The 27,912-nt window shown below is 39.3% G+C and overlaps 1 protein-coding gene across 3 annotated transcripts in view; it reads left to right on the plus strand.

The window, feature by feature from the left end:
- Positions 1 to 11,644: 11,644 nt before the first annotated feature.
- Positions 11,645 to 27,912, plus strand: part of LOC123577917 (UDP-glucuronosyltransferase 3A2-like) — a 42,271-nt gene continuing 26,003 nt past the window's right edge. Inside the window, exons 1-2 of one of the 3 annotated variants that reach the window (XM_045440357.1) lie at positions 11,645 to 11,887; positions 21,664 to 21,765. In XM_045440357.1, the coding sequence (XP_045296313.1) occupies positions 11,794 to 11,887; positions 21,664 to 21,765 (196 nt within the window). In that variant the 5' untranslated portion in view covers positions 11,645 to 11,793. Of the gene's footprint in view, positions 11,888 to 15,441; positions 15,461 to 21,663; positions 21,766 to 27,912 lie in introns of those variants that run through there. The other 2 variants (XM_045440363.1, XM_045440370.1) reach the window with 2 other exon arrangements.

The raw sequence follows: 27,912 nt of genomic DNA on the forward strand, positions 1-27,912 counted from the left end.
AGCCTCACTTTGGGTTCTGTGCTGACAGCTTAGAGCCTGGAGACTGCTTCGGATTCTATGTCTCCTTCTATCTCTGCCCCTCCCCCACTTGTGCTCTGTCTCTATCAAAAATAAATGTAAATAAAAAAAATTAAAAAAGATTCTCGTGAAGGATTCTTGGGATTCTCCTTTAAATTGTGGTAAAATATCCATTATATAAAATTTGCCATTTTTACCATTAAGTATGCAGTCAGTGGCATTTAGCCATTGTCATTACGCTGCAAACATCTCTACCACTCATTCCAGAACAGTTTTCATCATTCCAGAGTAAACTAACTCCACGCTGATCAAACAATGATTCCTCATATATATGCCCCCCCTCCACCCGAATCTCCATCAATCCCTGTTCTACTTTCTGTGCCTGTGAATTTGATCTTGACTTCTTGACTTGCCCCTCATCAATGGACTCCTCACTCAGACCCAAACCTTTAGCAGGCAGCCCACCTTCCTCCCCACTCCCTGTCCTTAGCACAGGGCCATGTTCACTCATCATTGCTGTTTGGACACTTGTCAGTCTCTCTGTCCTTTCTTAATTTAAATTTCATGATATGACACAACATAGTGGCCAGTTCTTCCATTATGAGTCTTCCTCTTGTATCTCCTTCTCACCTCACTTCCCAGTTCAGGAAGCCTGGCCACTGTCCAGCAGTTAGGCAGGGGTGGCTCTCCCAGGACTCCACTCGTGGTCTCTGTCCTGAGTCTGTCCTGGGAGAGCACCTCCTTTGCTGCTCAGACCAGGAAGCTGTCTTTGGCCACAGATGAGGCTGTGTTTTTCACTTCCCACAATTCTCTTCTCAAGTTTCCCACCTCTGAATATGTAGTCATGGAGACCTCTAGAAGGGAAGCTGGACCTTCACGTGAGGCTCTTGGGCCTCAGGTCCAGTGACTATAGCCATTCCCAAGACTTTGTTGATTTAGAGAGCATCCATCTGCCACCATAATGTGGCAGAGAATATCCCTCTATGTGGAAATCCCTTGGGAATTACATTCAGTTCCTGGAAACATATACCAGAAAAAGTGTGCCTAAACCACCCAGGTTTTTTTTTTTTTTTTCCAATATATGAAATTCATTGTCAAATTGGTTTCCATACAACACCCAGTGCTCATCCCAACAGGTGCCCTCCTCAATACCCATCACCCACCCTCCCCTCCCTCCCACCCCCCATCAACCCTCAGTTTGTTCTCAGTTTTTAAGAGTCTCTTATGCTTTGGCTCTCTCCCACTCTAACCTCTTTTTTTTTTTTTCCCTTCCTTTCCCCCATGGGTTTCTGTTAACTTTCTCGGGATCCACATAAGAGTGAAAACATATGCTATCTGTCTTTCTCTGTATGGCTTATTTCACTTAGCATCACACTCTCCAGTTCCATCCACGTTGCTACAAAGGGCCAGATTTCATTCTTTCTCATTGCTATGTATTACTCCATTGTGTATATAAACCACAATTTCTTTATCTATTCATCAGTTGATGGACATTTAGGTTCTTTCCATAATTTGGCTATTGTTGAGAGTGCTGCTATAAACATTGGGGTACAAGAGCCCCTATGCATCAGTACTCCTGTATCCCTTGGGTAAATTCCTAGCTGTGCTATTGCTGGGTCATAGGGTAGGTCTATTTTTTAACTTTTTGAGAAACCTCCACACTGTTTTCCAGAGTGGCGGTACCAGTTTGCATTCCCACCAACAGTGCAAGAGGGTTCCCATTGCTCCACATCCTCTCCAGCATCTATAGTCTCCTGATTTGTTCATTTTGGACACTCTGACTGGCGTGAGGTGATATCTGAGTGTGGTTTTGATTTGTATTTCCCTGATGAGGAGCGACGTTGAGCATCTTTTCATGTGCCTGTTGGCCATCCGGATGTCTTCTTTAGAGAAGTGTCTATTCATGTTTTCTGCCCATTTCTTCACTGGGTTATTTGTTTTTTGGGTGTGGAGTTTGGTGAGCTCTTTATAGATTTTGGATACTAGCCCTTTGTCTGATATGTCATTTACAAATATCTTTTCCCATTCCGTTGGTTGCCTTTTAGTTTTGTTGGTTGTTTCCTTTGCTGTGCAGAAGCTTTTTATCTTCATAACGTCCCAGTAGTTCATTTTTGCTTTTATTTCCCTTGCCTTTGGGGATGTGTCAAGTAAGAAATTGCTACGGCTGAGGTCAGAGAGGTCTTTTCCTGCTTTCTCCTCTAGGGTTTTGATGGTTTCCTGTCTCACATTCAGGTCCTTTATCCATTTTGAGTTTATTTTTGTGAATGGTGTGAGAAAGTGGTCTAGTTTCAACCTTCTGCATGTTGCTGTCCAGTTCTCCCAGCACCATTTGTTAAAGAGACTGTCTTTTTTCCATTGGATGTTCTTTCCTGCTTTGTCAAAGATGAGTTGGCCATACGTTTGTGGGTCTAGTTCTGGGGTTTCTATCCTATTCCATTGGTCTATGTGTCTGTTTTTGTGCCAATACCATACTGTCTTGATGATTACAGCTTTGTAGTCGAGGCTAAAGTCTGGGATTGTGATGCCTCCTGCTTTGGTCTTTTTCTTCAAAATTACTTTGGCTATTCAGAGCCTTTTGTGGTTCCATATGAATTTTAGGATTGCTTGTTCTAGTTTTGAGAAGAATGCTGGTACAATTTTGTTTGGGATTGCATTGAATGTGTAGATAGCTTTGGGTAGTATTGACATTTTGACAATATTTATTCTTCTAATCCATGAGCACGGAATGTTTTTCCACTTCTTTATATCTTCTTCAATTTCCTTCATAAGCTTTTTATAGTTTTCACATACAGATCTTGTACATCTTTGGTTAGATTTACCCCTAGGTATTTTATGCTTCTTGGTGCAATTGTGAATGGGATCAGTTTCTTTATTTGTCTTTCTGTTGCTTCATTGTTAGTGTATAAGAATGCAACTTATTTCTGTACATTGATTTTGTATCCTGAAACTTTGCTGAATTCATGTATCAGTTCCAGCAGACTTTTGGTGGAGTCTATTGGATTTTCCATGTATAATATCATGTCATCTGCAAAAGTGAAAGCTTGACTTCATCTTTGCCAATTTTGATGCCTTTGATTTCCTTTTGTTGCCTGATTGCTGATGCTAGAACTTCCAACACTATGTTAAACAACAGCGGTGAGAGTGGACATCCCTGTTGCGTTCCTGATCTCAGGGAAAAAGCTCTCAGTTTTTCCCCATTGAGGATGATGTTAGCTGTGGGCTTTTCATAAATGGCTTTTATGATCTTTAAGTATGTTCCTTCTATCCCGACTTTCTCGAGGGTTTTTATTAAGAAAGGTTGCTGAATTTTGTCAACTGCCTTTTCTGCATCGATTGACAGGATCATATGATTCTTATCTTTACTTTTATTAATGTGATGTATCACGTTGATTGATTTGCGAATGTTGAACCAGCCCTGCATCCCAGGAATGAATCCCACTTGATCATGGTGAATAATTCTTTTTATAAGCTGTTGAATTCGATTTGCTAGTATCTTACTGAGAATTTTTGCATCCATATTCATCAGGGATATTGGCCTGTAGTTCTCTTTTTTTACTGGGTCTCTGGTTTAGGAATCAAAGTAATACTGGCTTCATAGAATGAGTCTGGAAGTTTTCCTTCCCTTTCTATTTTTTGGAATAGCTTGAGAAGAATAGGTATTATCTCTGCTTTAAACGTCTGGTAGAACTGCCCTGGGAAGCCATCTGGTCCTGGTCTCTTATTTGTTGGGAGATTTTTGATGACTGATTCAATTTCTTCACTGGTTATGGCTCTGTTCAAGCTTTCTATTTCCTCCTGATTGAGTTTTGGAAGAGTGTGGGTGTTTAGGAATTTGTCCATTGCTTCCAGGTTGTCCAGTTTGTAGGCATATAGTTTTTCATAGTATTCCTTGATAATTGTTTGTATCTTTGAAGGATTGGTTGTAATAATTCCATTTTCATTCATGATTTTATCTATTTGGGTCATCTCCCTTTTCTTTTTGAGAAGCCTGGCTAGAGGTTTATCAATTTTGTTTATTTTTTCAACAAACCAACTCTTGGTTTCATTGATCTGCTCTACTGTTTTTTTAGATTCTATATTGTTTATTTCTGCTCTGATCTTTACTATTTCTCTTCTTCTGCTGGGTTTAGGCTGTCTTTGCTGTTCTCCTCTATTTCCTTTAGGTGTGCTGTTAGATTTTGTATTTGGGATTTTTCTTGTTTCTTGAGATAGGCCTGGATTGCAATGTATTTTCCTCTCAGGACTGCCTTCGCTGCATCCCAAAGTGTTTGGATTGTTGTATTTTCATTTTCGTTTGTTTCCATATATTTTTAAATTTCTTCTGTAATTGCCTAGTTGACCCACTCATTCTTTAGTAGGGTGTTCTTTAACCTCCATGCTTTTGGAGGTTTTCCAGACTTTTTCCTGTGGTTGATTTCAAGCTTCATAGCATTGTGGTCTGTAAGTATGCATGGTATAATTTCAATTCTTGTATACTTATGAAGGGCTGTTTTGTGACCCAGTATGTGATCTATCTTGGAGAATGTTCCATGTGCACTCGAGAAGAAAGTATATTCTGTTGCTTTGGGATGCAGAGTTCTAAATAGATCTGTCAAGTCCATCTGATCCAATGCATCATTCAGGGTCCTTGTTTCTTTATTGACCGTGTGTCTAGATGATCTATCCATTTCTGTAAGTGGAGTGTTAAAGTCCCCTGCAATGACCACATTCTTATCAATAAGGTTGCTTATGTTTGTGAGTAATTGTTTTATATATTTGGGGGCACCCATATTTGGCACATAGATATTTATAATTGTTAGCTCTTCCTGATGGATAGACCCTGTGATTATTATATAATGCCCTTCTTCATCTCTTTTTACAGCCTTTAATTTAAAGTCTAGTTTGTCTGATAGAAGTATGGCTACTCCAGCTTTCTTTTGGCTTCCAGTAGCATGATAAATAGTTCTCCATCCCCTCACTCTCAATCTAAAGGTGTCCTCAGGTCTAAAATGAGTCTCTTGTAGACAGCAAATAGATGGGTCTTGTTTTTTTATCCATTCTGATTCCCTATGTCTTTTGGTTGGCGCATTTAATCCATTTACATTCAGTGTTATTATAGGAAGATATGGGTTTAGAGTCATTGTGATGTCCGTAGGTTTCATGCTTGTAGCGATGTCTCTGGTACTTTGTCTCACAGGATCCCCCTTAGGATCTCTCGTAGGGCTGGTTTAGTGGTGACGAATTCCTTCAGTTTTTGTTTGTTTGGGAAGACCTTTATCTCTCCTTCTATTCTAAATGACAGACTTGCTGGATAAAGGATTCTCGGCTGCATATTTTTTCTGTTCATCACATTGAAGATCTCCTGCCAGTCCTTTCTGGCCTGCCAAGTTTCAGTAGAGAGATCGGTCACGAGTCTTATAGGTCTCCCTTTATATGTTAGAGCACGTTTATCCCTAGCTGCTTTCAGAATTTTCTCTTTATCCTTGTATTTTTCCAGTTTCACTATGATACGTCATGCAGAAGATTGATTCAAGTTACGTCTGAAGGGAGTTCTCTGTGCCTCTTGGATTTCAATGCCTTTTTCCTTCCCCAGATCTGGGAAGTTCTCAGCTATGATTTCTTCAAGTATACCTTCAGCACCTCTCCCTCTCTCTTCCTCCTCTGGAATACCAATTATGCGTAGATTATTTCTCTTTAGTGCATCACTTAGTTCTCTAATTTTCCCCTCATATTCCTGGAATTTTTTAATCTCTCTTTTTCTCAGCATCTTCTTTTTCCACAATGTTATCTTCTAGTTCACCTATTCTCTCCTCTGCCTTTTCAGTCTGAGCCGTGGTCGTCTCCATTTTATTTTGCAGCTCATTAATAGCATTTTTTAGCTCCTCCTGGCTGTTCCTTAGTCCCTGATCCTTGTAGCAAGAGATTCTCTGCTGTCCTCTATAATGTTTTCAAGCCCTGTGATTAATTTTATGACTATTATTCTAAATTCACTTTATATTGTTTAAATCGTTTTTGATCAGTTCGTTAGCTGTCATTATTTCCTGGACGTTTTTTTGAGGGGAATTCTTCCGTTGCATCATTTTGGATAGTCCCTGGAGTGATGCAGAACTGCAGAGCACTTCCCCTGTGCTGTCTTGAATAACTTGCGTTGGTGGGCGGAGCCACAGTCAGACCTGATATCTGCCCCCAGCCCACCGCTGGGGCCACAGTCAGACTGGTGTGTGCCTTCTCTTCTCCTCTCCTAGGGGCCAGATTCACTGTGGGTTGGCGTGGCCTGTCTGGGCTACTTGCACACTGCCAGGCTTGTGGTGCTGCTTCTATGGTATCTGGCGTATTAGCTGGGGTGGATCGGCAAGGTGCACAGGGGCGGGAGGGGTAGGCTCAGCTTGCTTATCCTTCCGTGATCCACTTGGGGAGGGGCTCTGGGGCACTGGGAGGGAGTCAGACCCGCTGGAAGTATGGATCTGCAGAAGCACAGCGTTTGGTGTTTGCACGGTGCCAGCATGTTCTTTGGCAGGGACTGGTTCCTTTGGGATTGTGGCTGAGGGATGGGCGAGGGAGATGGTGCTGGCGAGCGCCTTTGTTCCCCACCAAGCTGAGCTCTGTCATCGGGGGCTAAACAACTCTCCCTCCCATTGTCTTCCAGCCCTGTTCTCTGAGCAGAGCTGTTAGCTTATAACCTTCCAGATGTTAAGTCCCGCTTGCTGTCAGAACACACTCCATCAGGCCCCTCAGCTTTGCCAGCCTGACTCAGGGGCTCTACTTTGCTGGCAGGCTGCCCTTCTGCCCTGGCTCCCTCCTGCCAGTCAGTGTAGTGCACGCTGCTTCTCCACCCTTCCTACCCTCTTCTGTGGGCCTCTTGTCTGCGCTTGGCTCCAGAGACTCCATTCTGCTAGTCTTCTGGTGATTTTCTGGGTTATTTAGGCAGGTGTAGGTGGAATCTAAGTGATCAGCATGATGCGCGGTCAGCCCAGCATCCTCCTATGCCGCCATCTTCCCCAGGTCTCTACAAATTATACCTTAAAATTGATTTGAAAATCTATACGTGTGAGATGTTTTTAAGTGCTTTTGTATTGTTTACCTTAAAATGTATTATTACATTTAAATATAATTGTAAATGCAAACACATTTTGGTAATTTCCAAAATAGTAGAGCTAGTACAGTTTTGATGAAGGAGGAGATATGCATGCATGAGAATTTGGTTTACTTTCTGAAGAATCAGAGGACAAGGGATCAATTTCACATATTCAGACCTAATCCAATTTATTTTGTGAGTGGGACCTGGGCTTTACATAATTACAATATAAAACATAAAAAATAATAAACATGGGCAAAATATTTAATTTGTTGGTCTTTCATGGGCATGGAACATGACACATATTCAGGATCTACATCTAAAATGCATATATTTGGAGGTATGTGTTAGAATGTCAAAATGAAGTTCAATCTGTCATTTATGTTTCCTTTCATTATGTAGTGATTCTTCCATTTACATGTTTCTACCATTACCACCAACCACGATCACATATTGATTCTTTGTGTGACTAGGTACACTAAATGCTCTATGGATGTGATTTTTCCCCCATGTCAATCTTCTGTTGTTTGGTTTATCACATCCTAATTGCAGGCGCTGTGAGATGGTTATTTGTTTAAGTGTCAACCAATTATCTATGCAAAAGTAGGTAAATGGAATTACTTGTTGTCTTAAGCAAACTTCTTTCTACCTAGCTCAAAGAACTAGCTATTTCTTTTTTTTTTTTTTAATTTTTTTTTCAACGTTTATTTATTTTTGGGACAGAGAGAGACAGAGCATGAACGGGGGAGGGGCAGAGAGAGAGGGAGACACAGAATCGGAAACAGGCTCCAGGCTCTGAGCCATCAGCCCAGAGCCTGACGCGGGGCTCGAACTCATGGACCGCGAGATCGTGACCTGGCTGAAGCCGGACGCTTAACCGACTGCGCCACCCAGGCGCCCCAAAGAACTAGCTATTTCTTAAAAGCAGATTTCATATTTTGAATGTCCTTAAGATGAATGCATTTTACCCAGTTCAACAATTTGATTCAGCCAACACTGACTGCTTTCATATTTGTCAAAATGCATCATGCTGGGCATTTTGGAAGATGCAGATTCTAAGCTGAAAGTGGGTTCAGCAGACCAAGGGCAAGGCAGCAGGCCAGGGTGGAACCCTAGTCTAGAAGAGGATTCAGAGGATCCTGACTAAATTTGGTGAAGGAGGGAATCTTTGTCACACCCACCCCAACACATTGTGCTGTGCTGTACTTCTGTATCAGTGACCACACTGTGTCCTCTCTCAGAAATGCCATTCTGCTCTTGTTGGGACAAAAAGCTTCTACATGTTCTTCCTACCAAACTTTATTATATTCACATTAGTGTGGCTGTACTTGACTTTGACCCTCACAACAGAGCTCACTGTATATTCTCTTTTGAAGCATTTTTCCTAATATGTTGAAATTACTTGTTAACATGTATATCTCTCAATTTAGAAACTATAAGACCCTAACGATCAGGGACTGGGTTCCATTTATCTTGTGCTTATACATGGTGGTTCAAACAAATAATGCTGAGATGACAGGATAATCTTTTAGAAGAGAGACAATATTTGATCCATATCTCACACCATATCTAAAAGTAAACTCTAAATACATTAGATATTTAATATAAAAAAATGACAGCATACTGAGTTGAAAAATGAGGTATGTATATGTACTTACTATGGAATGACCTTGACCTGTGTATTTGGAATGACTTTCTAAATATACTTAAATATACTGAAGTAACAAAGAAAAGTTAACTAATCTAACTAATTTGCCAATAGTAAAATGTTTTTACACAGCTAAATTACCACAAGTAGAAAAATACCATTGAAAAAGTGGGATAAATGTATTCATAATTTTCATCACAGAAAGACGAATCCTATTCCTAACATTTAAAAAATCTATCAAAATTGAGGAAGGAAGCTTGGTACATGGATACATTGGGATCATAGATACCTATAAACTACAACGAACAAGACAATTTTAGACTAATGTTGGCTGAATTCTAATCTGTTAAGTAAGAAAGAAAATAGTCTAAAGACAAATATAGTAAGCTCACTTTTATTTTTAAGTAAAGAGAAAAAGGGAGAGAATAAAAATATAATTATATATGCATACTGTTGCAAAAAGAAGCAGAGGGATGAAAAATCAGAATCATGTGATAGATTATCTATAAAGCTGTTTTTGAATAGCGTGAAGGTCAAGGAAACAAATGGCATGTCTGTAGATTTCTGTGTTTACATAGTTTGGTCTTTGTAGGCATGTTATTATTTTTCATAACAAAATTCTATTTATAACAAAAAAATGGAGAAAACTCTGAAATAGAATACAAACAGAAACAAATGAATTAAAAATATTTTCAAACGTGTAACATAATTGCACTGTACCAAAAAAAAAATGAGGGAACACAACTGCATTTTGAACACAGTATTTTGAATACATGTCTCATCAATCTAAAGAAAAAATGAACTTCAAAAATCTACTTTTAGGCTAACCTATTTTTTGAGTAGTCTATTGGGTAGAACTGATATTCACAGTTCGTGGATTAGTACATGGTAACATTTTTTCAGTATGATTGAGCAGATGTGTAAATATACCAAGGATTTTGAAAGTAGATTTCTTAAATTTAGAAGGGGAGTTACTAATGTGGAAATGGAGGAGATGAAAATCACCTCTGTGGTGGTGCTGGAATTGAAGGTATTATCAGTATGGATTCACATTTTCCCACAAATTATATGTAAACATGGTGATATAGATATGTAATATTTATATCCATCCTGTATCTATATATTTCATAACTGTCCACTGAAAAGGATTTATGAACAACAGTGCTTCATTAGCAATGAGCACTTCTGCAAACCACACCTATTTTTTAAAATACCATTAGGTGTCTTTGAGAAATGGAAGATTTGAAGACAGAAACAAAAAAAGTTCGAGTGGAGTCTGGAAATTGTGTGCAAGCAAGAAAGGAAAAGCTCCAAAATGGTTGAGTTTCAACAGCAGCAACCCAATACATGATAATAGGAAGAGATAATACCCCACTGAATAAATACAGAGAGATGAATAAATAATGATAATAGATTGATACAGATAGAAAATAGATAGATGATAGGTGGATAGGGACAAAGGAAAAGGTTTTGTAACAATACAATGCCACATGGAAAAAAAACAACAACAAAAAAGTGCAGTTAAGAATCACTAATTGGCCACCGTGACAGCTACAATTGCTTTAAGTAAGAAACAAAACAGTTGATAAAATGAGTGAGTGAAATTTGATAGGAACAGAATATTTACACAGTTTCAAAATGTCTCCCCAAATCTGATTTCCTAATTATAGGGTAAAAAAAATACCAGCTTTACAGTCAAGAATCTTGATGAACACCACTTTAAATAAGGGATAGAGTTATCATCTCTAATGATAGAGGACCATCTAATAATATCATGTGCTTCGCATTGAGATTCACTGAGATGGAATCAACACCACGTTTGTAGTATTCCCACCAAACTCCCTAGTAACCTGAAGTATTCTGAGAAAACATCAAACAAACCCAACTGGGGATCCATCATAGAAAATAAACAGCTTGTACTCTTAAAATATCAATCACATGAAAGAAAAAGAAGGGTTGAGAAACCAGTCCTTACTAAAGGAGATGAAATACACATGATAACTAAATGCAATGTGTGATCCTGGATTGGCTCCTGCACCAGAGAATTCCTGTCACAACATAGGATACTGTGTGCACAACTGGAGGGATTGAAATAAGGATTGTAGACAAAGTAATGTGATTACATTAATATTAAATGGTGTCTCCCTAATGCAGATTAATGTTTTCACTGGGAAGATATGCTACCTGAACAGATGAAAATTGTGAATGTGCATGCATGTAATCATATAGTATGAGGGGAAAGTGGAGTAATAGGTTGGGAGAGTTTTAACACGTTTCTAATGAGAAATTTCAAACACTTAGAAGAATAGAACTTCTTGGTGCCCACTACCGAGTCCTATTTTGTCATGCCCATTCAGAATTACAGACTTAGCCTTAGAGGTTCAGTCCTTCAGGTCAAGACCTGGCCCTCCAGGGGTATTTAACACGTAGGGGACCCTAGCACTTTCACCAGTAGGTACTTTCCAAAGAAACTCCCTGAGCAGTAAGTGTAGGTCATTTTCTTCTTGGAATCAGCTTCTGGGATCTTGAGATTAGAAGACTCGCGGAGATTTTAAGCAGGTACCTGGGGAAATGGGGCACGGGGATGACAGTATGAGGTCAGTAGTGCAGTTAGGAGGTGGGAACATTTGGGGAAAGGTCACTAAAATGGAGAAGGGTCTGAGTCACCTGGAGGTGGAGCTCACTTGGAAGTGACATCCTAAGGTCTCTATCATTCCTGGTTCAGAGTATCTTCTCTGGGGAGAGTGTGGTGATTACAGGGACAGAGAGGGGTTAAGGAGAGCTCACTAACCCCTCCTTCCTGCTGCCTTAGTTTAGGGAGGGTGAGGACCTAATAGCCTGTGGAGCAAGCACCCAGGAGGCGGAGCAGAGGGGCCAGAAGTGACAAACAGAAGAGAAGGCAGGCAGGATCCACCTCTCACCTCTTCCCAAGCTGCCTGCCAGCGCATTTCCTTGGCAGCCAGGGCAGCGTGTGTCCCAGGGCACGCACACAGGTCACTGTGCAGGACACAGAGCCACAGAGCATAGGGCTCTGGGCACCAGGCTGGAATCTGCAGCTGGGACAGGAGCAAGCATGGTGGGGCAGCAGGCGCTACTGCTAGCTGGCTTGTTTCTGCCTGGGTTCCTGCTCTCTGAGGCTGCGAAAATTCTGACTTCTTTTGCACTGGGTGAGTGCTTAGCTGGAGAATCAGAAAGGGGCCCATCCCAGGCCCCTGTGCCAGGGCTCAGTCACAGCCTTAGGTCAGAGGATCATTCCCTGTGGTGTTCTAGAGAGGGCTAGAGTCCCAGGCCACAGGAGGGAGAGGCGTGAGAGGTCTGTGCGGTAGAATGGGATCCCTACTGCTGGGATGGGGAAGTTAGTTTTAGGCCACCAGCAGTTTCCTTTCCTCTCTTTGTATTTGCTCTGGAGCTGCTTCACATTCTGCATTCCTGGGGCCAGAATGTAGAGCCAGTGCTGAGCTAGAAATCATGAGCTGCCCACCACAGGGCATGGCAGGGACTTTCAGAGGCACATGCTAAAAGTGTGGGACAGTAGAAAGTGGAAAGTGAAATCAGTTTCACGCTCTTGGAGGCTAAGGACAGGGGCTCCTGGGGGCAGCAGCACTAACTGGGCATGTTTCATTAATGGGAAACCTGGAGAACTGCCTGGGCAGTGAAGGGGGCCCTGGACAATCAAGTTCTCAGTGCCCCTCTCTCTTTTGCCCTTACTGCTAGAAGGTGTTGAAGGACTGTGAAGCAGTTAATTTTGTGTGAACCCAGTTGTAATGCCTTTATTTTGTCCCAAAGGGAACAGAAGGGGAACAGGAAAATTTATTAGGAAGAAGGTTTCAGAAGATGGAGTTTCCTGAAGACTTTTTTGGATCCATTCTGACAGGCTAGGGGATCTGCCCTGCCCCTGCCTCTGCCCCCAGAATACACTGGGCTCACCAACACCTTCAGGAATGGCTGTCTCTGCAGGAAGGCTTTTCTCATGCATCCATTCCTTCCTTCCATCCATCCATCTTTCCTTCCTTCCTTCCTTCCTTCCTTCCTTCCTTCCTTCCTTCCTTCCTTCCTCCTTCCTTCCTTCCTTCCTTCCTTCCTTCCTTCCTTCCTCCTTCCTTCCTTCCTTCCTTCCTTCCTTCCTTCCTTCCTTCTTCCTTCCTTCCTTCCTTCCTTCCTTCCTTCCTTCCTTCCTTCCTCCTTCCTCCTTCCTTCCTTCCTTCCTTCCTTCCTTCCTTCCTTCCTTCCTCTGTTTCTTTCTTCTTTCTTTCTTTCTTTCTTTCTTTCTTTCTTTCTTTCTTTCTTTCTCTCTTTCTTTCAAGTTAGTTAACATACGGTATGGTCTTGGCTTCAGTAGTAGAACCCGGTGATTCATTTGTAACATATGACACCCAGTGCTCAATCCAACAAGTTACCTCCTTAATACCTATCACCCATCTAACCCATCTCCCCACCTACCTCCCCTCCGACAACCCTCAGTTTGTTCTCTGTATTTAATGGTCTCTCATATTTTGCCTTCCTCTCTGTTTTTATCTTATTTGTCCTTCCTTTCCTCTTTGTTCATCTGTTGTGTTTCTCAAATTCCTCATATGAGTGAAATCATATGATAACTGTCTTTTTCTGACCTATTTTGCTTAGCATAATATACTCTAGTTCCATCTACGTTGTTGCAAATGGCAAGATTTCATTCTTTTTCATTGCTGAGTAGTATTCCAGTATGTATGTATGTATGTATGTATGTATGTATAAGTTGATGGACATTTGCACTGTATCCATAATTTTGCTATGGAAATTATTTATAGTGCTCCTATAAACATTGGGGTGCATGTGCCCCTTTGAATCAGAATTTTTGTATCCTTTGGATAAATTCCTAGTAGTGCAATTGCTGGGTCATAGGTTTGTTCTATTTTTATTCATTTGTATTTTATTTTTATTTTTTAAACAGAGGATATTTACAATGATGCTTTACTATATCCTTAAAAAATTATTTTGTTCATTTATTTTTGAGAAAGAGAGAGAGAGAGACAGGGCATGAGCAGGGGAGGGTCAGAGAGTGAAGGAGACACAGAATCAGAAGCAAGTTCCAGGCTGTGCATTGTCAGAACAGAGCCCCATGCAGGGCTTGAACCCACAAACTATGAGATCATAGGGTAGTTCTATTTTTAATTTTTTGAGGAAACTCCATAGTATTATCCAGTGTGGCTGCACTAGTTTGCATTCAAACCAACAGTGCACCAGTTTGCATTTAAACCAACAAACCAACTTCCCCTTTTTCTAAATCCTCACCAACATCTGTTGTTTTCTAAGTTGTTAATTTTAGCCATTCTGATAGGTGTGGAGTGGTATCTCATTGTGGTTTGATTTGTATTTCTGATGATGTATGATGGTGAGCATTTTTTTAATGTGTCTGTTAGCCATCTGGATATCTTCTTTGGAAAAGTGTCTTTTCATGTCTTCTTCCCATTTCTTCACTGGAGTATTTGTTTTTTGGGGTGTTAAGTCTGTTAAGTTCTTTATAGATTCTGGATACTAAACCTTTATCTGATATCTCATTTGCAAATATCTTCTCTAATTCCACTGGTTGCCTTTTAGTTTTGTTGGCTGTTTCCTTTGCTGTTCAAAAGATTTTTATCTTGATGAGGTCCAAAAGTTCATTTTTACTTTTATTTCCTTTGCCTCTGAAGACATGTCAAGTAAGAAGTTGCTGGGCCCTAGGTCAAAGAGTTTGCTGCCTGTTTTCTTCTCTAGGAGTTTGATGGTTTCCTGTCCCACATTTAGGTCATTCATCCATTTTGAATTTACTTTGGTGTGTGGTGTAAGAAAGTGGTCTAGTTTCATTCTTCTGCATGTTGCTGGCCAGTTTTCCCAGCACCATTTGTTAAAGAGACTGTCTTTTTTCCATTGGGTATGCTTTCCTGCTTTGTCAAAGATTAGTTGGCCATATATTTGAGGATCCATTTCTGGATTCTCTATCCTACTCCATTGATCTATGTGTCTGTTTTTGTGCCAATACCATACTGTCTTGATGTTTACAGCTTTGTAACACAGGTTAAAGTCCAGGATTGTGATGCCTCCAGCTTTGGTTTTCTTTTTCAACATTACTTTCTCTATTCAGGGTCTTTAGTGGTTCCATACAAATTGTAGGATTGTTTGTTTTAGTTCTGTGAAGAATGCCAGTATTATTTTGATAGGGATTGCATTGAATGTGTAGATTTAGATAGCATACACATTTTAACAATATTTGTTCTTCCAATCCATGAACATGATATGTTTTTTTTCATTTCTTTGTGTCTTCTTCAATGTCTTTCATAAGGTTTATATAGTTTTCAGCATACAGATATTTCACCTCTTTGGTTAGGTTCATTCCTAGGTATCTTATGGGTTTTCGTGCAATTGTAAATGGGATCAATTCCTTGAAATCTCTTTCTGCTGCTTCATTATTAGTATATAAAAATGCAACCAATTTCTGTACATTGATTTTATATCCTGCATCTTGCCTGAATTCATGTATTAGCTCTAGCAGTTTTTTGGTGGAGTCTTCAGGTTTTCCATGTAGAGTATCATGTCATCTTTGAAAAGTGAAAGATTGACTTCTTCCTTACTGATTTGGATTTCTTTTATTTCTTTTTGTTTTCTGATTGCCAAGGCTAGGACTTCCAGTATTGTGTTGAACAATAGTGGTGAGAGTGGACATCCCTGTCTTGTTCCTGATCTTAGAGGGAAAGCTCTGTTTTTCCCCAGTGAGGATGATATTAGTGGTGGGTCTTTCATATATGGCTTTTATGATGTTAAGGTATGTTCCTTCTATCCCTTCTTTCTTGAGGGTTTTATCAAGAAATGATGATGTATTTTGTCAAATGTTTTTTTCTGCATCTATTGAAAGTATCATATGGTTCTTATTCTTTCTTTTATTAAAACAATTTTTTTTTACATTTATTCATTTTTGAGAGACAGAGAGAGACAGAGCACAAGCGGGGGAGGGGCAGAGAGAGAGGGAGACACAGAATCCAAAACAGGCTCCAGGCTCCAAGCTGTCAGGACAGAGCCCAACGTGGGGCTCAAACCCACAAACCGCGAGATCATGACCTGAGCCGAAGTTGGACGCTCAACCGACTGAGCCACCGAGGAGCCCCTTATCCTTTCTTTTATTAATGTGGTATATCATGTTGATTGATTTGTGAATATTGAACTAGCCCTGCAGCCCAGGAATGAGTCACAACTGATCATGGTGAATAATTCTTTTGATGTACTGTTGAATTCAATTAATATCTTGTTGAGATTTTTGCATCCATGTTCATCAGGGATATTGGCCTGTAATTCTTGTTTTTAGTGGGGTCTTTGTCTGGGTTTGCCATCAAGGTGAAGCTAGATTCATAGAATGAGTTTGGAAGTTTTCCTTACATTTCTATTTTTTTTGAACAGTTTTAGGAGAATAGGTATTAATTCTTCTTTAAATACCTGGTAGAATTCCCCTGGGGGGTCATCTGGCCTAGGACTCTTATTTGTTGGGAGATTTTTGATAATCTATTCAATTTCTTTGCTGGTTATGAGCCTGTTAAATTTTCTGTTTCTTCCTGTTTGTGTTTTGGTAGTGTGTGTCTGGAATTTTGTCCATTTCTTCCAGGTTGTCCGTTTTGTTGGCATATAATTTTCCATAGTATTCTCTTATAATTGTATTTCTGTGGTGTTGGTTGTGATCACTCCATTTTCATTTGTGATTTTATCTGCTTGGGTCCTTACTCTTTTATTTTTGAGAAGTCTGTCTAGGTAGTTTTCAATTTTGCTTATTCTTTTAAAAAAAACAGCTCTTAGTTTCATTGATCCGGTGTACTGTTTTGTTTTGTTTTTTTCTTTTTTGGATCCTAAGTCATTTATTCTGCTCTAGTCTTTATTATTTCCTTTCTTCTGCTGGATTTCGACTTAGTTTGCTGCTCCTTTTCTAACTCCTTTAGTTGTAAGGTTTGGTTGAGTATTTGGGACCTTTCTTGCTGCTTGAGATAGGTCTGAATTGCAATGTATTTTCCTCTTAGGACTGCCTTTTATGCATCTCAAAGGGTCTGGACAGTCATGTTTTCATTTTCATTTGTTTCCACGTATTTTTAAATTTCTTCTTTAACTTCCTGGTTGACCCACTCATTCTTTAGCAGGATGTTCTTTATCCTCAATGTATTTGAGAGCTTTCCAAATTTTTTCTTGTGTTTGATTTCAAGTTTCATAGTGTTATGATCTGAAAATATGCATGGTAAGATCTCAATCTTTTTGTACATGTTGAGGGCTGATTTGTCACCCAATATGTGATCTATTCTGGAGAATGTTCCATATGCACCCAAGAAGAATGTGTACTCTGTTGCTTTAGGATGAAGTGTTCTGAATATATCTGTTAAGTCCATCTGATCCAGTGTGTCATTCAAGACCATTGTTCCCGTGTAGATTTTCTGCTTAGATAATCTATCCATTGTTGTAAGTGGAGTATTAAAGTCTCTTACAATTATGGCAATATGACTTATTGTCAATAAGTTTACTCATGTTTGTGATTAATTGATTTATATATTTGGGTGTTTCAAGGTGGGGGCATGAATGTTTACAATTGTTAGCTTTTCTTGATGGACAGACCCCTTAATTATCATATAATGCCCTCCTTCATCTTTTGTTACAGTCTTTGTTTTAAAGTCTAGTTTGTCTGATATAAGTATGGCTACTCCAGCTTTGTTTTGACATCCAGTAGCATGATAGATGGTTCTCCATCCCCTAACTTTCAATCTGCAGATGTCCTCAGGTCTAAAATGGGTCTCTTGTAGGCAGCATATAGATGGGTCTTGTTTTTTTAATCTATTCTGATACCCTATGTCATTTGATTGGGGAATTTAGTCCATTTACATTCAGAGTGATTATTGAAAGATATGAATTTAGTGCCATTGTGTTATCTGTAGATAACACAATGTGGTTTTGTGTTTGTGGTGATGTTGTCTGGTCATTTGTAGTCTTTGCTGCTTTCCACTCACAGAGTCCCTCTTAGAATTTCTTGCAGGACTGGTTTAGTGGTCACAAACTCCTTTAGTTTATGTTTGCTTGGAAGCTCTTTATTTCTCCTTTTCTGAATGACAGCTTTGCCGAATAAAGGATTCTTGGCTACATATTTTTCTTACTCATCATATTAAATGTTTCCTGCCATTCCCTTCTGGCCTGCCAAGTTTCAGTGGAACCTTATGTGTCTACCTTTGTAGGTGAAGGACATTTTGTCCCTAGATGCTTTCAGAATTCTCTCTTTATCTTTGTATTTTGCAAGTTTCACTATGATATGTCGTGGGGTTGACCTTTTTTTTTGTTGATTTTGAAGGGAGTTCTCTGTGCCTCTTGGACTTGGATGCCTGTTTTTTCCCCCCAGATTAGGGAAGTGCTCAGCTATAATTTGTTCAAATAAACCTTCTGCCCCTTTTTGCTCTTCTTTTTCTGGGACTCCTCTGAGATGGATATTGTTTTGTTTCATGGAATCACTTAGATCTCTAATTCTCCCCTGTGGTTTAGTACTTTCCTCTCCCTCTTTTTTTCAGGTTTATTATTTTCCATAGTTTTATATTTTATTTCACCTATTCTCTCCTCTGCATCTTCAATCCTCACTGTCACTATATCTAGTTATTTTGCATCTCCATATTGCATTTTTAAAATTCATCCTGACTAGTTCTTTGGTCTTTGATCTCTGTGGCAAGCGTTTCTCTGGTGTCTTCTATGCTTTTCTTCAAGCCTAGCTATCAGTCTTATGACTATTTTTCTAAATTTTGTTCAGATATATTTTTTATATCTGTTTTGAGCAAGTCTCTGGCTGTGATTTCTTCTCAACCTTTCTTATGGGGAGAATTCCTCTGGCCTGTCACTTTGCTTAAGTTTCTCTCGTTTGCATTTTTTAAAAGCCTTTCATGTGTCCTGCATCTGAGAGTACTACTATATTAAAAAGGAGTCATACACTGTCCAGGGCCTGGCACTCCACGAAGTGTTTCTGGTGTATGTTGAAGGCACTCTGCTGTTGCATTTTGGCTGCTCTATCCCACTGGTCAATCCTTTGCAGAGCTCCTCCTTGCTTCAGCTAGGTGTGCTTTGATTTGTTTGTTGAGGTAACCCTAGGAAAAAAAGGATGGGGGAAACCTGATCCCATAAAAAGAGAAAAAGGAAAGTGGAGAACAGAAAACCAAAAAGAATAAAAAAAAAAAAAAAACACAGAAAACTATAAGCCTGATTCCAAAGAAAGAGTAGGAAAAATATAAAGAAAAAAAGTAGAATAAAAGAGAAAAGATGAAAAGAAAAGAGAATAAATAAAGTCTGATATACATATACATATACAAATGTATATGTACATCAATATATGTCTATATATATGTATATCTATCTATATAGAGATATAGATATATTGATATACATATACATATACATATACATATGTGTGTGTGTATATATATGTGTGTGTGTGTGTATATATATATATATGTGTATATATATATATATATATATATATATATATATATATATATATGGTAAGAAATGACAAAAAGAAAATCAGAAACCATGAGCCTGATTCCAAGAGAAAAAAAAGAAAAAAGAAGAAGGAGGAAAGAAAGAGAGAAAAAAGAAAAAAAAGTTGTCTGTTGGCGCCTGGGGCTGGTGGCTGTGCTGTTCTGGAGAGACTGGCTGCGATGGGTCAGCCAGTCTTGCTCCAGTAAATAAGCAGTTTCCAGGCATGGAGGGGAGGGTTTAGGTGTAATCAGTCCTGCCTCCACTGGGAGCCACTGTGTTGCTCTCCAATGTCCCACTGTGTTGGTGTTGGGGAGAAAATGACATCACTCCAATCTCTCAACCCTGGACCAGGGATCTCAACCCTATCTTATCAGGCAGCCCTCACAGAATAGAGATTGCAGTCAGCTTGCCCTGCTCCACAGTTCTCCTGCACCTTCTTGGCGCTCAGCTGGATTCAAAATCTGAAGTCTTAAAGGACCCAGCACCGTGCAGCAATGCTCCCCACCTCCAGAGTAAAGCCTCTCCCCGCTGCTGATGAAAGGCCTTTGGCTGGCACCTGCAGGGTCTTTTGTCCTTGGGGAGACAAAAACCCTTCATCTCAAAGTACTCTGAGAAGAGAATTATTCTCTCCCAGGGCACCCCAGAGATTGCTACACCACACTATGCACTCTGGGGTGGCTGCTTCCTCGCCAGGAGCATGAGCCAGGGATCCAGTCTGGATAAAGTTGCACACTTCTGAAAACTCTGAGTTTCAATTCCAAGGCTGTTGCAAACAAAGAGTTGGGACACTCAGTACTTCTTGTTCCCAAGTCCATAGTCCAGAGAAGCTTGCTCTTGTCCTAACTCCATGCTGCACTTTCATAATCCCTTTCTCTTTCTCTCCCTTTTGTCTCTCCACAGAAGGGGTTCTCTCTCCTCTATGCTCTGCCACTGTATATCCCTAAAATCACATATATCCACCTCAATCCTGCCAAGCTGTATCCCTCCAAATGTGGAGATCATTTGGCTGCTCTGCAGTTCAATTTCCTGGGTGTTCTAAGTGATCTGACATCAATACAGCTGTGTTTGAGTGGCAAGGCCCTCCTACTTCTCTGCCATCTTAACTCTCCTCTCCCTGCATCCATTTCTTGCATAGGTTAAAGGTAAGCTAGAGCAAGCAGTCTGAGGGGGTAAGGGTTTGTATTTTATGTAATCTGTGTTACCTCAGGGAACACAAACACAAATTAAAAATTAGAGTAATTCCCACAGACACACCATTACTGTAGTCATACATTCCACTCTGCTGACCTAATCACTACAAAGTCGTTATCTTCCAAAGTACCCCTCTTTCCAATGTGGGCCAATTCTATTCTTTTCTTCCTGATTGGACATTCTCTGCTCTGAGACCCATAGATTCAAGAGAAATGCTCCTTGATGGTGCATAGTTTTAGACAATCATTGCAAGATAGAACCAGTACTTCCCCTAGGAGTAAGCTTCTCTTTCCTTAGAATCTCACGATTTTCTTAGGATAGGTGATGCCTAACTCTGTCATGTGCAGGATCTTACAGTTATTCCCTAATGACCACAGTTATCCTGAATGCCTTAATTTCATGTTCAGAAATTTTTAGGCCTAACTGGAAACTTGGAATCCTGCTAAATATATTTGAATCTCAAGGATTTTGTTTCATTTTTAAAAAGTTTTTAATGTTTATTTATTTTTGAGAGAGAGAGAGAGAGAGAGAGAGAGAGAGAGAGAGAGAGAACAGGGTAGGAGCAGAGAGATAGGGAGACACAGAATCAGATGCAGGCTCCAGGCTCCAGGCTTCAAGATGTCAGCACAGAGCCCGACACAGGGCTCGAACTCACAAGCTGTGAAATCATGACCTGAGCTGAAGTCAGATGCTTAACCTATTGAGCCACCCAGATGCCCCTTAAGGATTTTGTTTCTAAGTGGTGGATCTAACTCCTTCTGCTTTAATGACTATTTCTTGGACTAATATTCAATATCCCATGTTTCTAATTCCCCCTCTAACATGAATTTACATGGAGAATGATTCCATAAAGAGTGCTGACTGATTATCCAATAGGAACCCTTCCTACTTCCATTTACAGCAGTGTGCCTAATTTCCACCAGTACAGTTATTTCTTCAGGACATGGTATCTCCACAAGGCCTGGCTAAAATGAGCATGTCGCTAGGATCAGGAACTACTTAAGGCCTAAGCAGAGAAGCTCATCACACTGACATGGAGGCCATGAGCCACAAGGAAATTTTTGATGGAGGATTACCACAGGTCAAAATTTGGGAAGCCCTCAGCTGGGGCTTACCTTAAGTGAGACAGTGGGGCTGAAGAAACTCATCTTCCTGTGCTCCCCATCAACTTTCTGCCCCCTTACCATGGATTTCCCAACTGCCACATCAATTTCAGAGCCTCTGTTCACAGCTTTACAAAAATGAAATTTTGTGTTGTTCCTAGGTGGAAGCCATTATCTACTACTGGACCGTGTAGCTGAGATTCTTCAAGATCATGGTCATAATGTCACTATGCTTTTTTACGGAGAAGAGTTTTTAATCCCAGGTATGTTTTTTAGTAATCATTGAATTCTTTTATCCCAGGGAGACAATGTGTTTTGTATAGTACTGTGAAGCACATAATCTTTCTGGATCTAGTTGTATTCACAGAATGGGAAAAACGTGTGTGTGTGTGTGTGTGTGTGTGTGTGTGTGTATGTTTATGATACCTGCTGACTATCATATTAAGTTCTGTAGGTCTGGCCTCCACATGCTGTATCTCCATGTTTTACCCCTTTAGCTAGGTGTCACTTCAACTCAGGCAGGCCTCTGTACATTATTATTTATTGATCAGTTTGATAACTACTACTCTGTGGTATGGTTTTAATTTGTTTGAACAGATGTCTTCAGCCAAATTTATAGCTTCTATTATGTAAGGACAGCTGCTTTTTTCTGTTTCATAGGTTACTTTCTAACCCTGTTCTGAGGCCCGAAATTTAAGAAAGCTTTTAAAAGGATGTCTTTTATTCATGTCTTAGGATCAAAATCTATCAGTGAGATGATCCTGTATTCATGAGAAGTTACTGGCTGCCTATGAGTTGTGCATAGTGATGTCACAAGTTCATGAGTCACTGAATGCAAAGAATTTTAGCTAAGATGAAGCTCATCAATCTTGTCAACGATTCTGTTGACAGACAAGGACACAGAGGCCCAGAGAACTGCAAAGATTTGTTCAAGTTCACACAGCAATTTAATAATAGAGTTGGGTGGATCTGGAACTTAAAGCTCTGATTTTCTCATTTGGAATTGCTACAGCTTTAGCTTAAAAAAATCCAAAATTAAGCATTTTTTTATGAAAATCAAGTCTGAGCAAGTATGGAATTCTGAAGATGAACTTAAGACTGTTATTGTGTAATCACCTTTTAGGCTGGGTTCTATATTGTTCACTGAATATCTTTTCCATATATGTCCCTTTGTATCTGCCTTGTCAGTCTGATTGTGTATTTGCCTTGACTGCCAACCATGCTGGTTGTAACACATGATCATTTCATTTTGGTGGTTTCTGGGAATGAGGAACTGCTAAAAGATTTAGACTCTCTACCTCTTTAACAAACAGACCCACACTCAGAACTACCAACAATTCAGGGGACTCATGGGTTCCCTTAGTTTTATTCTTGGTTCCAAGTTTTAAGAGTTCAGAGTTTCTTGCAATATTTACCATTTATTGGAAATTCTGGAGGTTTTGAAATGGATTATTTATTTTTCACTACAGCAGTACCTTTGCAGAGGTCTGCAAATAAGGAAACACGTGATTGGATTATTTTTGTTGACCTGATTCAATACTCAGTATTGAAACTTTTGAATGTGTATTAACTACTTGTTTGGATAACTTCCTTATAGAGTTTTTATTTACAACTTTACTAAATAAATGACTTCAGAAATACTGAAGTAGAAACCATTTCTAATGCTTACATGGGGGTTGTTCTGATCAATAACTGAAGTCACAAGTGTAAGATGCCAGCCTACACAGGATTTTCCTTTTCCTAAGTGAGCTTGCTATACCTTTCTATCCACCACATAGACATTCTCCACATGACAGTTCTTCTTTTTTTCTGGGGGGACTGTGCAGTTACATCATTGATTCTGAGGGACTTGCTTGCACTCATGAGAAGTTCTGCCTGGAGGGACATTGCCATGACCAGATAATTCCATCCCTTTCAACCAGTTAGGTTCTGCTTTCTTTGGGTAGGGAGGTAGAAGAACATGTCAATAGCTAATGCAAGGAAGCTCTGTCTTGGAATTCAGACTTTTGAATGGACTGAAGGTCTTCTCCCTTTATCTATCTAGTAGTGCTCACCTTACCCCTGGGAGCTAAAAAACCCAGGATCTTAGTCTGCTGTTATCAAGGTGGGGTCAATTTCTCATTTCAAGGGTTTATAGAGTTTGACAAAACACAACCACCTTTCCCTCTGAATTTCAGAACCAACAGAGAGAAAGTTACAGGAGTTAGGTAAAAATGCACCTTCATCTAGTTGATTGGGGAACTTCCTTTAGATCTTCATTAACTCTCAAGGCCCTGAGTAGTGGCTTGAAAATAGGCTCTGTAAACCTCTGAGTATTGTTCTATTTCATTCTTTATTGTGCATTGGGTAGTTTCCTCACGTTTGAACTGAACTGTTCTTAGGAACACTCCAACCCCAAACTTTCCCTACAGCTCTCTTTTGGTTTTCTGGTATTCTGGCCTGTGAATACCAGCTGCCATGTCCTTCCCCTAATCTGCTGTGCTGCACTCAGGGAGATGGCCAGGCCAGGTGTGGGTGCTTCCTCCATGAGACGTATCTTGGAAGCTTCCTCCAGCCATCCATGAATGTCCTGTGCCACCTGGTGTCTAACGTCTAAAAAACCATTTTAGCATATATTTGGTCTGGTTTTCTTTAATTGTTTAAAGGAAGAATTTCCATATGGCCCTATCACTTTCTTGTAGCCACAGACTGAAGTTGCTTATATTCATTATTTAAACCATTCTATTGAAGTAATATTGGCATATAATAAACTGGATATATTTAAAATATATTATTTGATATATTTGTACATGTACCTATGAAACCATCAACATAATCGAGATGACAAATATATTTGTTCCCCCACCAGAAGATTTCTAATGCCCTTTTGCAATCTCCCCTCTGGAGCCTCCCACCTTTCTATTCCCATTGCCAGTCAATCCCTAATATGTGTTAGATTACATCATGTAGATTTTATATCAGTGGAATCATAATTATCTAGTGTTATATTTTAGTTTATTGTACTCAGCATAAATATTTTTGGATGCATTCGTAGTGTGTGTATGAGTAGTTCATTCCATTTTCTTGCTGAATAATGTTCTATGTGTGTACTAACACAATGCGTTTATTTAGTTGCTGTTGCTGGGCATTAGTGTTGTCTCCAGTTTTGAGCTATTGTTAATACACCTGCTGTGTAGATTTGTGTGCATGCCTATGTATGAACAGGTACTGTCTTTTCTCTGAATTAACTGGTAGGAGAGCAGTGACTGAACCATAGGTTAGGTGCTGTTTAAGTTTTTAAGAAATGGCCAAACTGGTTTCCAAAATTGCTGTAACATTCTGCATCTCACCAGAAGTGACTGCAAGTTTCATGTACACCACACCCTTGTCAGTACTTGGTTAGCCTTTTTACTTTTATCCTTCCTTGTGTAGGTATTTAGTTGTATTTCATTGCAGTGTTTACATGCATTTCCTTTGTTAGTAATGATGCTAAGCCTTTCTTCATGTGTTTATTTGTCAATTTATATACCTTCACTGGTGAAGTGTTTGTCAAATTTCGCCCATTTTTACATTGGTTCATTTGGTTTGTTATTATTGAGTCTTCAGTGCTCTTGATATATATTTTGGATATATATATATCTTGGATATATATTTTGGATATATATATATATATCATATATATACCTTATATATGGATATATATGGTATATCTATATATATCTGGTAAAATACCAGATATAAGCCCTGCAAATATTCTTTCCCAGTTCGTGACTTATCTTTTCATTGTCTCAGGAGTGCTTTTTGTAGAGCACAATTTTTACTTTGATGAAGTGTAATTTTATACTTTTGCTACATGTATTAGTATGAATATGATTTTTTTATTTATTCTGTTAAAATGATGAATGTCAGTAATAGATTTTCAAATGTTAAGTTAAGCTTGTAGTCTGGGATCGAATTCCATTTGGCCAAAATATATTTTATATATAAATACACAGAGAGAGAGAGAGAGAGAGAGAGAGAGAGGCAAGCAGGGGAGGGACACAGAGAGAGGGAGACACAGAATCTGAAGCAGGCTCCAGTGCTGACAGCTCAGAGCCTGACGCACAGCTGGAACTCACAAGCTGTGAGATCATGACCTGAGCCGAAGTCAGACACATAACTGAATGAGCCACCCAGGCACCCCTGTATTTTTCTTCTATATATTTTATATTTTGTTTGTTTGAATTTTGGTTTAATATTTTATATCTCTGTCCATGAGGATCATCGTTCTGTGATTTTCTTGAGTTTTTTTTTTTCTTTCTTCAATTGCTATCAGTGAAATTCTTATTTCAGGATGAATTGGGTTGTGTTCCTTTTTCAGTTTTCTGGAAGAGTTTGGGTAAAATTAGTATTGTTTCTTCCTTAATTGTTTCAGCCAATCTGAGAGTCAGCATGTCTCTTCCTACCCCAAAGTTAGGTTTGGGTGTTAAGACATATGGCCTTACATATATACCAAGAGGCTATAAAATGGTTTATTATTATTATTTTTTTTTTTAAATTTTTTTTTTCAACGTTTATTTATTTTTGGGACAGAGAGAGACAGAGCATGAACGGGGGAGGGGCAGAGAGAGAGGGAGACACAGAATCGGAAACAGGCTCCAGGCTCTGAGCCATCAGCCCAGAGCCTGACGCGGGGCTCGAACTCACGGACCGCGAGATCGTGACCTGGCTGAAGTCGGACGCTTAACCGACTGCGCCACCCAGGCGCCCCTGTATTTATTTTTAAAAATAATTTCTTCATTTTGGAATGATTTTGTATTTAAATAAAAATTGCAAAGATGGTACAGAAAGTTCCCATACAACTCACATCTTCATCTCCCCATTGTTAATCCCATTTAATTTTTAATTTTTTAATTATTGTTATTATTATTTTAATTTTATTTTTAATTTTTAAAAATTTACATCCAAATTAGTTAGCATATAGTGCAACAGTGATTTCAGGAGTAGATTCCTTAGTGCCCCTTACCCATTTAGCCCATCCCTCCTCCCACAAGCCCTCCAGTAACTCTCAGTTTATTCTCCATATTTATGAGTCTCTTATGTTTTGCCCCCTCCCTGTTTTTATGTTTGTTTCCCTTCCTTTATGTTCATCTGTTTTGTCTCTTAAAGTCCTCGTATGAGTGAAGTCATATGATTTTGTCTTTCTCTGACTGACTAATTTCACTTAGCATGATACCCTCTAGTTCCATCCACATAGTTGCAAATGCAAGATTTCATTCTTTTTGATTGCTGAGAAATACAGCATTGTGTGTGTGTGTGTGTGTGTGTGTGTGTGTGTGTATGTGTGTGTGTGTGTGTATATATGTGTGTGTATATATATGTGTGTGTGTGTGTGTATATATATATATATATATATATATATATATATAGAAAGAGCCCAAATATCCATCAATGGATATTTGGGTGTATATATATATATATATATATATATATATATATATATATATATCACATTTTCTTTATCCATTCATCCATTGATGGATATTTGGGCTCTTTCCTTACTTTGACTATTGTTGATAGTGTTGCTATAAACATGGGGATGCGTGTGTCCCTTCAAAACAGCACACCTGTATCCCTTGGATAAATACCTAGTAGTGCAATTGCGGGTTGTAGGGTAGTTCTATTTTTAATTTTTTTAGGACCCTCCATACTGTTTTCCAGAGTGGCTGCACCAGTTTGTATTCCCACCAACAATGCAAAAGAGATCCTCTTTCTCCGCATCTTTGCCAACATCTGTTGTTCTCTGAGTTGTTAATGTTAGCCATTTTGACAGGTGTAAGGTGGTATCTCATTGTGGTTTTGATTTGTATTTCCCTGATGATGAGTGAAGTTGAGCATTTTTTATGTGTTGGATGGCCATCTGGATGTCTTCTTTGAAGAAGTGTCTATTCATGTTCTTTAGCCCATTTCTTCACTGGATTATTTGTTTTCTGGGTGTGGAGTTTGATAGGTTCTTTATAGGTTTTGGATACTAACCCTTTATCTGATATGTCATTTGCAAATATCTTCCCCCATTCTGTCGGTTGCCTTTTAGTTTTGCTGATTGTTTCCTTTGCTGTGCAGAAACTTTTTATTTTGATGAGGTCCCAGTAGTTCATTTTTGCTTTTGTTTCCCTTTCCTCTGGAGATGTGTTGAGTAAGAAGTTGCTGCGGGCAAGATCAAGGAGGTTTTTGTCTGCTTTCTCCTCGAGGGTTTTGATGGCTTCCTGTCTTACATTGAGGTCTTTCATCCATTTTGAGTTTATTTTTGTGTATGGTGTAAGAAAGTGGTCCAGGTTTATTCTTCTGCATGTCGCCATCCAGTTTTCCCAGCACCACTTACTGAAGAGACTGTCTTTATCCATTAGATATTCTTTTCTGCTTTGTCAGAGATTAGTTGGCCATACATTTGT

Source organism: Leopardus geoffroyi, chromosome A1 (genome assembly GCF_018350155.1).
Source record: "Leopardus geoffroyi isolate Oge1 chromosome A1, O.geoffroyi_Oge1_pat1.0, whole genome shotgun sequence".
NCBI classification, from domain to species: Eukaryota; Metazoa; Chordata; class Mammalia; order Carnivora; family Felidae; genus Leopardus; species Leopardus geoffroyi.